Raw genomic sequence first — 12,023 nt, forward strand, 5'->3', positions numbered from 1 at the left:
GCAGGATCCCAAAGAGATGTTTGCATACCCATGTTCATAGCAGTATTATTCACAATAGCCAAAAGGTGGAAGCAACCCAAGTGTCCATCAACAGATGAATGGCTAAACAAAATCTGACATATATATATATATATACATAAGAGAATATTATTCACCCTTAAAAAGAAAGGAAATACTGTCATATGCTACACCATGGATGACACTTGAGGACATTATTCTAAGTGAAACAAGCCAGTCACAGAAAGGCAAATACTGTGTGATTCCACTTATATGAGGTATCTAAAGTAGTCAAATACATAAAAAGTTAGAAGATGGTTGCCAGGGGTTGAAGGGAGGGGGAAATGGGAAGTTGTGGTCTAATAAAAGTTCTAGAGATTGATTGCACTTAACGCTACTGAACTATACACTCAAAAAGGATAACATGGTAAATTTTATGTGGTTTTTACCATAATTCAAAATAAAATGTTTTTTTAAATAGTAATATAATAGGTAAACACACAATTGCAAGACTAATATGACTTTATTAGGTAGAATTTTTTTGGTAATATTTTGAACTATTTGCTTCAGATTTGAGTATGGTTTTGTCACTGTCCTTATGTTTAGTGATTTCACAATAAGGAAATTTCTAAAATTATTTAAAAGCTAGTAATATGCCAGTGAAATGAACTAACTCTTAAATTTAAAAAAAATCCTCATCAAAATATTAGCAAATTGAATCCAACAACATATGGAAAGAATTATACACCATGACTAAGTGGCATTTATTCCAAGTGTGCAAAGCTGGTTTAATATTCAAAAATCACTTAATGTAACCCATCACATCAAAAAGCTAAAGAGGGGCTGGCCTAGTGCTGTAGTCTATGGCTGGGTTTGCACGCTCCGCTTCAGCGGCCCAGGGTTTGCCAATTCAGATCCTGGTCACAGACCTGCACTGCTCATTGGGCCATGCTGTAGCAGCATCCCACATACAAAAAATAGAGGAAGATTGGCAACAGATATTAGCTCGCGGCCAATATTCCTCATCAAAAAAAAAGGCTAAAGAAACATCACATGATTATCTCAATAGATGCAGAAAAGGCAATTGGTAAAATCCATTTATGATAAAAACTCTCAGCAAACTAGGAATAGAGAACTTCCTCAACTGCATAAAGAAAAATGCAAATTAAAACATGAATAAAATACTACTACAAACTTACCAAAATAGCTAAAATTTAAAAGATTGACAGTATCAATTTGTTAGTGAAGATGTGTAGCAATTGGAACTCTGATATACATTGCTGGTGGGAGCGTAAATAGGCACAACTTTTAAAAAACTGTTTTGCCATGTCTGCTAAAGCTAAACATATACCTACACTATGGCCCAGCAGTTCTGCTCCTAGGTGAAATGAGAATGTATAGCCATGAAAAGACATGTATATAGATGTTCTTATCAGCTTTATTTATAATAGCCAAAATTACAGTCAGCCCAAATGTCCACCACAGGAGAAAAGGCAAATCATAGTGTGTTCATATAATGGACTATCAACCAGTAATAATAAAAAGAATGAAGCACTCTTACATACAGAAGCAGAGAGGAATCTTATACCGTTGCGTAAAAGAAACCAGGCATGGAAGAATACATACCATATGAGTGTATTTATATGAAATTCAAGAACAGGAAAAACAAATTGATGACGATAGCATTGGGATGAAGGTAGTATTGACTAGTAAGGGGCATGAATAGTTTCTGGGATGCTGGAAATATTCTACATCTTGATCAGCAGTGCTTGGTTAGCACTGCTAATGGTGTGGTAGAGCAGGCTTCCACCTGCTTATGAGAGCCAATTGTTAAATTTTCATGAATTTTGCAAGCTGGTTGACCTTACATGGGTAGTTTTAAATTGGCCAGGATAGGAATTTTTACACCATGAATATGTACAACTGCTTTTACAAATTGAGGAGAGTTAATTGATAAACATATAACAGCACACCACTTGTTATTGCTCATCAATCCTTGGCCTCTGATTGTAAAAGAATTCTAGAGATACAGGGAGAGGATAAGTTGAGGGAGGTCCTGAGGAATGTTCTCGTTCAGCCTAAGCCAAGGACAGTCAGCAATGAGAAACTAGCATACTATTTGACATGTCTCAGCTCTAGTGGATGTTACTTTGTGTATGAAATTAACTGCCCAATATTTGACTTTCCATCTAGCCTTTAATCCAGCTTTTTTCTATGAATTCTTGAAAGAGATAAATGGTAAATTACCAGCACACCATACCTTTCCATAGACTCCTCTGACATGTTGCTGAATTTGTGTCCTTTTGATTTTGAGTAGTTCAAAAGTTTTTGTTTCTGCTTCTTTAGGAACATTCTGGAAGAGTTTTCCGACTTCAGTTTGACGAATTCCAGATTGTCAGTAGTTCACATGATGACACAATCCTCATCTGGGACTTCCTAAATGATCCAGCTGCCCAAGCTGAACCCCCCCACTCCCCTTCTCGAACATACACCTATATCTCCAGATAAATAATCATACACTGACCTCATACTTGCCCAGGTATGAAAAAGAATTGTGTACATAGCACTCTGGATAGGAGATGGAGTACTGGCTGTAAGGTGTTACTAGCTCATGGAGCCTTCTCATGCCCTGTATCTTTCCAAGCCCTATAAAGCCAGCCTCAGTTCTAGACGATTCTTGAACTAGATCTAGATGATCCTTGTGTAGTGGAACTAATGATTTCTGCCCCAGTTATCTAATAGGACTGTTAAGAAAATAAAATGAAATTTGAATTCGTTTCGAAACTAAGAGTAATGACCCCAAATCCTGACTTTGTAGTTAACCAAATCGAACCAGTACCTATAATTGAGACCCTTTAATCCAAGTAGGTAATCTAACGTGTGAATGGAAAAATCACTTGGTGAAATATCACACTGACTTCTCACAGTTCTGCCTTGTCAGTGTCATTTGATTATAAAAGGTAGCTTTTTTATCCTTATCCTCAGGCCCCATCCCCTCCAAAAAAGAAAAGAACTGTCTTTTGACCTTGGAAGTAGCTATGGAGTTGGTGAAAACTCAGTGTATTCTCCCACTCAAGTCTGCATCCTCCCTCTGAGACATGAAAAGATCCTAGAATTCATCTTTATCTATATTATGGTATATTCAGATCATACCTTGTGTCCTAACCAGTTCAAATACATTAATTAGGTTATTGCTCATTTGGGAAAACTGAACTTTTTTGGAAAAAGCTACTGGGGAGCATTGCTGTCATTATGATTTCTCATTTCCCATGCTTGCCTCAGTTCTTATGGCAGAAGTACACATTTAATACACTTTTCTGCACATCTTTTCGCACTGGTTCTTCTGAGTGAGGTGGTTCATGCCCTGGTAGGCTCACTTCAGTGCTTAACTTCTCTCACAGAGGACAGCTGCTTCCGCAAGTCACACAGGCAGGCCTGGGTGAGAGTCCTAGCTGTGTCCCCTTGGGCAAGTAACCTCCCAGAGCCTCGGTCTCCTTATTAGTAAAGTGAGTGTTGCAATACCTACTCCACAGAGCTGTTGTGAGGATTGCATTGAAGTCTTATATGTAAAATTCTTAGTGCTTAGCACAATGCCTAGCACACAAGGCCCTCAGTAAAAAGTGGTGATTAGTGTTAATGTTGTAATCATCAAGTACCTATCCCCTCCTTTTGCCAAAATTTTTTCCTCCCTAGATTTCTATGACATTTTTCCATTTTTAATATTCTTTCTGGCTCTCTGATTATGTGTGCCTCCTCCTCTCACCCTTAAAACATAGACATCTCCTAAGAGTCTGCGTCAGGCTTTTCTTCTTTGTCTAAGTTCCCTTGTTTGGCTGCCTTATCTCTTGGGAGCAAGGCTTCAGCTGTCATCTCAATGTAGATGACTCTCAAATTTGTGTCTCTAGTCCCAACCTCTGCCTTATCTCCAGGCCACGTTTCCAGCCACCACCTACACATCTATCCTTGAGGGTACTAGGAGCGCATCTAGTGTACACATCTAACAATCATATTTTCCCCTCGTCTACACTGTCAGTGCCCTCTAGACAAGCATCAAGACAGCTTCAACCAACTCCCCTGCTTCTGCTAATGACACAACTGTTCCTGGCCACTCGGAGCCAGAACCTCAGAGCTGTCCTTACCTGCTCTACCGTTAGATGCTACACCCACCATAGTCACTCTTAATCTCAAGACATCAGAGTCACTCTGTGTGAGCACTACTGCCCTGAGCATGTTAGTGAGCCCTGCCAAGTCCCCAAACAGGCCATGTAGCCTTCGACAGAAGCTCCTGCGTGGCATGGGCAGAGAGCAGGCATTAGGAAGGACCTCTGAGCCTTTCTCCCAATTGATGGCTAGGTTAATATTCTTCTCCTCTTAGAGCAAGTAAGAAATATAGGGAAAAGGACTAATGACTATTTGCTCTGTTTTCACACAGGACTCATTAAAGTTGCAGTATTTAACGTATCTGCCCATACCAAGATGAGCAACAACCGTAACAGTCAAACTACTACCCACTTTCCCGGACTAGCTGAGGAGTGGGACTTTGAGACTCCTGTTGGGACACAGTTGGTCTGCAGTCGACCCAGGATGGTCTACTCAACACAGCTGACTGCTTCCGTGCTGCTATCAGAAGATGTCTTTTATCTTTCGTGAATGATTGGAACTTTTAAATCGCACCTCCCCTCCCCTTCACCTGTCCCCTCTACACTTGTTTTTTCCTCATTTGGTTCCAGACAAAGATGACTTATAAATATATTTAGTGTTTTGCCAGAATCTCTCTTGCTTTGCCATTAAGCAGAAGAACTAGTTTCCCTATGTAGCCTACTGGGAGATACCCACTTCTAGGGGACAGGGGGATATGACTTTAAGCCAGACAGCACCCAGTGTCTCCATGTGAACTGCGGGAGTGCCCAGCGCCTGGCAAGATCAGCCCTGCCCTGCTATGCTTAGGAGGAGACAGCTGTCTGTGTAGCCTCTGGGGCAAGAAAGAGAAAACAAGGATGCACACACTGGAAGATCTGGGCTTGTTTCCTTTCATCTTTTTCTCTGTTTCTGTTCCTCTTCCCCCTTTCCCCCTCTTCCCTTCAAGCTGTTTCTCTGCTCCACCTGAGAAGAAAGAGTATGAAGAGAGTGTCCTCAGTTGGCGTGAGGCAAATCAGCTAGAAAATGTAACACTTGGAAGAGTTAAATGTGTTCAGCCAAAATTTCAAACCCAGGCTTTTGCTGCAAGTGACCCTAAGTGGCAACAATGGATTCTCAGACATGGTACTCTCATCATACTTGCAACTCTTCTCTCTTCTCCTCCTAGCACAGCCCCCGGCCCCCCACCCAAAAAAAAGGGAGGGGTCAGAAATTTCCTGGGCTCCATCAATGGCTGCATCTTTTCTGGACTCAGCAGTCTCCTCGATTCCATGTAGAGTATGGAAAGCAGTTGCTGATTGCATTTCCTCTCATTAACAATTAGATGTGTAATAAAAAGCATTGTACTTCATCTTAAATCACTGGTAAAGCTCAGCCTACGGAAATGTTTGAAATGGCCAGAGCCAGTCGCTCAGTGCGTTCTGCATAATGGTTCACGTCTCTGATTTCCTCATCAGGGCTTGTGAGCACCCAGGCGCCTATATTTTGCCAAGACCACTATCAGAATAGCTCAAGAGGGGTGGTCAGGAGTAAACGTTGATTTCTTTTTCATTTAAACCAGAAAATATCATCTCTCAGAATTCAAGCTAATCATCTCAACTTTGCACTGCAGAACTTTCCTTCTGCTTTTCAGTATTTACAAAAGGCAAAGCTGCCAGAGAGAGAGGATCAGGGTGAAGTTTGGCACACAGGGTTTATTAATGAGGCAGAAACTGCCTTCTCTTTCCTTTTCTTCCTCCTCCTGGCCTTATTTTACTCTCCACTCTCTCCAGTCAATAAAATTTCTCTGGCAGTTGGTGAGCAACATAAACAAATGGACCTCAGCAAGGGCCAGGCTAACCTGGCCACTTGAAAGGGAGCTGTGTGGGCTTCAAGTGCAGGGCGCGGGTGCCGCCCCGAGCTGGGAGCACAGGGAATACTATGAGCGTGTGCTCAGCTTGTGTCCCAGAGCAGGAGTGGACATGCACCAGCATGGGCACGCTCATCGAAGGCCTCAAGGCCACAGTGCAGTCTCAAGTTTCCCTTCGAAGCTGAGCAGTCAGGCCCATTGTTTCTGTTCCTAATTAAAGCAGTTGAGTAGAAGAAAGCCCGTTTTTAACCAGCTGCTGTAAAAACATCAGAATAGGAGCTAGCTGCAGGTGACCTCAAAGCCAAGCCACCTTTAGTTCAGCAGAGGAGAAAGGGCAGACAAAACCATCTTCACTCTTCCCTCTGATTTGCAAGAAGGTGTCCTCTTCCCAAAATGTGCCCAGACTGAATGTTGTTATTTCATATTGAGAGGCAGATTATGCATATGCATTTTTCCTTTCCTGCTTTATGAGTGCTTTTTAGCTTTTAGTTCCAGGTTATATTCAGAAAATATTTCCCAGTGTAATAATATGTCATTGCCTGGGAAATATTTTCTGAGTATAATTCCCTTCCCAACTACCCAAATGCTACAGAGACATGTTTTCTATTTAGCCACTGTCAAGGTTCCTTGTCTATTGTGTTGACTGTTAATGGCTTTGTGATTGGTTGAGGATTGTGCTACAGAGGAGGCAGAGTGCCATCGTCAGCCCTGAATAACACAGGTCAGACATTGAAGAGGCGTGGATTTCAAGCTGTTTCAAAATATTGTCCAATAGCCATAACTTTACTAGCCCTTTTGTTATATGCTGCTATTCAAAAGTGGGAGCTGTTGAATATTCATTGGTGCCTGGGGTTTTGCTCTCCCATCTAGGTTCAGTTGAAGGTGTATTGTTTCTAAGACTGTTTTGAAACTTGTCCAGTACCTCATAAATGAGATCGAGGGTGGACCCTGCAGTCTGGAGCCATTAGCTCCGTCAAGGATATTCTCCAAGTTGTCCTTTGCTGCTGATGGAAATGGGAATGAAGTTAAGTGGTCTGAAAAACTTGAGTCAGTCACATCTCTCAGCTCTGGGGGTCATTTACCAGTTCATTGTAGAAGAAATAATCAGGTAAGTAGAAGTTCATTTCCAGAGAAGGTAAACCCCACTTACCATCTCTGCATGATTTCAGTGGGAATTGATTATCACTAATCCCCAACTGGGCTAGAATAAATGTAAAGTTTGACCTTTTTAAAAAGGAAGGAGAAACAAAGAAAGTCTCAACACATTGAAAGGATTGGTAGAAAGGAGCTGAAGGTGTCTCTGGGCTCTGAAAGGAAATGTCTCCATTGTAGATTAGTCTCTTCTCACTAAAATTCAAATGTGGGCCTGAAAGAAACATTTCTTAAAGATGGGAGGGAGCTCTTCCAAAGGCGGGCAAGGAGTGTGTGCCTGCACCTCCACCTGGCAGTTCTGTGGGCACGTGCGAGCTCTGTTCCCACCGGGGCTGCTTAGACAAAACCAGCATGCCTTGCTGCACGTATGTGTATTTCCACCGCTGAGAACATCCTTTTATGTGCAATTTGAAAGTGGACGTGAGTGTCCTCTTTCGTGGGTCGCCTTCTACACTTGTAAAGGGTAATGGGAAGGGGAGGCCTCTTACACTTGTCCCTTGGCAAAATTCTCTCTGGTGACTCTTCACCAGAAACTTCAGTGACAGGGACCCTTTGGACCTCTATTGACAAGTAATAAAGTCTGGCCCTCATAACTTGTTTCTGAATTGGAAAAGACCTTGGGACCCCTAAATCATTCTGTTTTCTGCTTGAGTAAGAAAAATCCTTTTTATTTTTCTTTTGTAAAATCAAAAGCTGAAGAGATGAAAGTATGCACTCTTCTCCTTTGCAGTCTCCTGGTGCCCATAGGTCTGAACAGCTATGGTCGTCTCCTCCTTGCTTAACACTTGATTGAATGTGGAAACAAAGGGCTTGGGGTGGACGGGGTGGAGAGTATTGGAAATAATTACGGCAGTTCTTTCTTTCCTAGAATTAGATTAGATACCTTGGTATTGTTGGCCTTCTTGGCATCTTCCATTTACCTTAGATGGTAATATCTTCCTGCCTGAAGTGGGAGCATTTCAACCCAGAATACTGTATGCCTGAGAGGCTAGGCTGCAAGCTTGATTCTGGAGGAATCCAAGGTACTTCCAGATGGAAAAGGGGATGTTGAGATACCCACCGCCTGTGACCATCACGCTCTTTGATGATCAGGTTTACCATATGACTTTAATCCACATTTCTGATCTCCCTCCTCATTTGGATCAGTTCAACAGACTTTCTAAGAGCTGGAGAACATGAAAAGGTGCCCTTGCTTCTCCTTGCCTTCCTCTCTTACCTCCTTACCTCCTAGAATAATTCTCACTTCTAACAAGTTCACCCAAAGCCTACAGGCTAAGTTAATCTCTCTGGGCTTCATCCACACACAGCTGATCGCTAACAGACCAGATCCCCTTACTTTATCCACAGTCTCGACATAATCAGTGCCAGGAAGACAGGCATCTCTTAGGGGAATAAAGCTGGGTTTTGCTTCTTGTTCTTTTTACCTGTAGTTCATTTGTGACTTCAGAATCCTTGGAACTGAGGAGAGAAACCAAAAAACCATGACTGGCTGCCTGATTTCAGTTGGAACTTAATGCATTGATACCCAGAAAACCTTTTCTGTTGGAAGTTGAATACCTATGACCTAAAATTTCATGGAGGCAGATGACATCTAAACGCACCCAGCTGGCTCTTAAGCTCCTGATTGGCTGTGTGTGTGTAAGGATCAGTGTAATAAATAGCACTATAAATGTCAATGCTCCTCTGTCCCTTTCCCTTTTTGGACACTGAAGGAAAAGACCAACAAGAAGGGTCAGACCTCTGGGTACCAAGGAAACTAACAGCTTCCCAAATCAGTGATCACTCAAGCCCAACCCAGACTGTTCTGAGGGATGTTCGCTGGACTCCACTATGGGACAGGCCTGGCAACAAATGTGAGCTTCCCCAAGAGCTTTCTGTTGGTTCAGCCTTTGTTCTCTAGACTCTTAAGTGCTGACTGCTTTGAATTTTGTGATTATGTTACGGTGATGTGTAGTCAATGTACCAATATGTTCACAACCTAGGATCATGGTAATGTAGTGTGTTTTGGTTTTTTTAACTGTTCAAAAAAAAGTAACTTAAATTACAAATATAAGGTTAAAGTGAATTTTTTAAGTGTCTTGTCTCTTTGCCCCGACATCAAGAGGACAATGAATATTTCAATATACAAATTGAGGGAGTACACAGATACTTTTAAGATAATCTGACATGAGAAAGCAACATTGAGAGAAGTCAGGGCCAAATGGTGTGAATAAATATGGGGCCCCTTGGTGTACAATTAGTATTCTATGTTGAATTAAATTGAAGCCAAAGTGATGTCTAATTTGGGAACTTGTCACCATAGCCTGAGCCTACTACAACTCAGCCTGAGCCCAGAACTTAAATTTTCCTTTTCCTTAAATTTGCCACCTTGATGGGTAAGAAGACTTGGGTTTCCCTTGCAACCCATTTGGTCAGTTTCTAGACAGGCAAGTTCACATTGGGGAGCAATTTCCAGAGAAACTCCAATAAGCTATAAAAATGAAGAGAGCATTGACTGGGGAAACCCACCCCCCTTACCTCCTTAAAGCAAACCTAGGGAGATGGATGCAAGGTAGCAAGCATGGCAGACTCCTCCTTTTCCCCCTCTTCTCTTCCCCTCCAAGTGTCACAAGCAGGATCCTTGTCAAAATTAATCCACCCTTATTTTCCATCTATGGGCTTTCAGTAGTAGTATCCCTCTCTGCTTGACCAGGCTCCCAGGCTCTATCAGCCTTGTGGTCCCAGTGCCTATGGTACCTGAACTGACCACTGTGGTCATTAGAGCGTTCTCAGACTGTTAGACGACAGGGCCGCAGTGCAGATGGCCCAGTGCGGAACTATTCCTCCTAGAATGGAGACAAGTCAGAGCATCAGGCGCCCCTGGCATTTTGCAGATGAGGAACCTGAGGAGCAGGAGAAGGGGCTCCCCCTACTACCTGCGACCACACTGGAGTCTTCTCCCTAACAACTAGGGACAGGGAGGGAGGAGTCAGTAGACCACTCTGGTCACTGGCATCTGCTCAGTTGTCACTCGCCAGCTGGGCTTCTGAGCCCAGAATTGAGCAGAGACTAGGTCTGGGGTTTATGAGTCTCATCTTCAAACCCAGTGTCAGCTTCCCGCAGGGATGCTGGGGCTTAGGGCATGCCCTTAGATGACTCAGCCTTGGAGTCACTGTCTCCTAAAGCCAGGCTGGGCCTGGAATCCCTCTTCCCTTGAAACCTATAGCTGCACCCCTATCAGCAATGACTAAGGGGAGGAGACCTCTCTTCTTCCTGATTGGCTCTTGCCAATTAAGAGCATTTTATTAGGCTGCTAATTAAAGGCACTTCCTTAGCAGCGGGAGAGGCCGGTGGGTGCCTAGTGAGATGGAGCCGAAGTCAGGAGGAATCGTTTTCCTCCCCCCAATGGAAGCAGAGCCTCTCAGGGAACCCTCTCAGCCCCCCAAACTCTCCCGCTGCGTCTACCACATCCCTTGCTTTCAATTAGCAGCTCTGAGGGGAGTGAGGTCATTACCAAACCCAGGTGGAGAGCCCTCCCCTGCCTCAGGCCACAGGAGGCCCTCAGAGGCTGTCCTGGTCCCCATGCACCTTATTTAGAGTCTGGGCCCAGGGAAAGAGAGGCTGGGCCACTCGGGGGGCTGTGTTTGTTCTCCCCAGTGAGGAATGGCTGTGGGTCCCCATCACCGAGGCTATCATTAGCCGTCACCTAGTGAACAGGATGCCAGTCACTTGGTCACATGTGTGAATATGAATCTCCCATGGTCTGAATCTCCATGCCCCCTTCCTCGCCAAAGGCTCACTATGGTATTAGGAAATGTGACTTTCCTACTGATGACTGTGAAGAGCTGAGCCCACAGAGACCCAGATTAGGTCCAGGATGAGGGGCTGATGGTTTTACAATCCCAGCCACGCAGACCCTGAGACTCCTCCTCTGGTCCTGATCTCATCACACATTTGAGGCACTTCCCCTGCCTGGTCCAAACAAGCCCCAAGGAAGTTCCCTTCCTCCAGCAAGGGAGGAAAGCCTAGCTAAGACTTAGCGCATGGGGGCTGGCATGCAGGGTCAGAGATACCCCCTCCCTGTCCCATCTTGCTGCCTTCCTCACCTCCTCACTTAACTGCAGAATTAGCACCAGCCCAGGCTGAGAGGGCAGATTTATGGCTAGGCCTGCCTCCCTCCATTTAACCCGAGGCTGGCCCGGGCTCCAGACACTAAATTAGATTTTTGACAGAGAGACTAATGGGCATATAGCCATCCCCAGAGCCAGCTATCCAGCAAGGCCATCCTTTAATATCCACCACTGGCCAGCCAGGCCCCTCTCCCCTGGTGGGCATTTCCCATGCCCTGTGTCTCCCTGCCTGGGCTCTGCAAGCACTCCTGAGGTTTCTCTGGTTCCCTCTACCTTGATTTCTTACCCTCTCCTTCCCACCCCTTGCCCATTGCTAGCTCCACTCTGGGGCTCTGCCCCTCCTTGCCCTCTGGTCACATCTCTCTCCATCTCTGCCCTCCCCAGGGCCCATCCCTCTGTAATCTTGCCATCTGCCCCTAGCAGACTGCAAGCTCCTTGAGGGCAGAGGCTTCTACCCTAACCCTATCCTACATGCTCAGCAACCAATGAGTGCTTAGTAAATTGTTGTTTCCTGAGCCTGCCTTCCTTCCTCGTCCCTCTGAGGCGCTGGATCTCCAAGGCCCACCTACGCTGCCTTCTTGGCCCTAGCCCACTCCTGGCTCTGGCCTGGCTCTGCCTCAGCATGGCCTGGGTCCTGCTTCCCTGCAGCCCCTCAGCCCTCGCGGGTCGTGGGCTGGGCAGGTAATGAGATTGCAGTAAGTGGTGTTGGGGGGGGAAGCTGCTCACATTCACTCAGGCAGACTCATAGCTCTGTCAGGCTGATTGGTCCTGAGTGGAGG

At 44.6% G+C, this 12,023-nt stretch overlaps 1 protein-coding gene across 5 annotated transcripts in view; it reads left to right on the top strand.

Annotated features, from left to right (window-relative positions):
• The window catches only part of BTRC (beta-transducin repeat containing E3 ubiquitin protein ligase), a 163,879-nt gene extending 154,679 nt beyond the window's left edge, over positions 1 to 9,200 (top strand). For all 5 annotated transcript variants that reach the window (XM_046653331.1, XM_046653333.1, XM_046653334.1 and 2 more), the window contains 2 exons: positions 2,344 to 2,536; positions 4,430 to 9,200. In XM_046653331.1, coding sequence (XP_046509287.1) covers positions 2,344 to 2,505 — 162 coding nt within the window. In that variant the 3' untranslated portion in view covers positions 2,506 to 2,536; positions 4,430 to 9,200. The remainder of the gene's footprint in view (positions 1 to 2,343; positions 2,537 to 4,429) is intronic.
• Positions 9,201 to 12,023: the final 2,823 nt, after the last annotated feature.

The sequence above is a fragment of the Equus quagga genome, chromosome 2 (genome assembly GCF_021613505.1).
Source record: "Equus quagga isolate Etosha38 chromosome 2, UCLA_HA_Equagga_1.0, whole genome shotgun sequence".
NCBI classification, from domain to species: domain Eukaryota; kingdom Metazoa; phylum Chordata; class Mammalia; order Perissodactyla; family Equidae; genus Equus; species Equus quagga.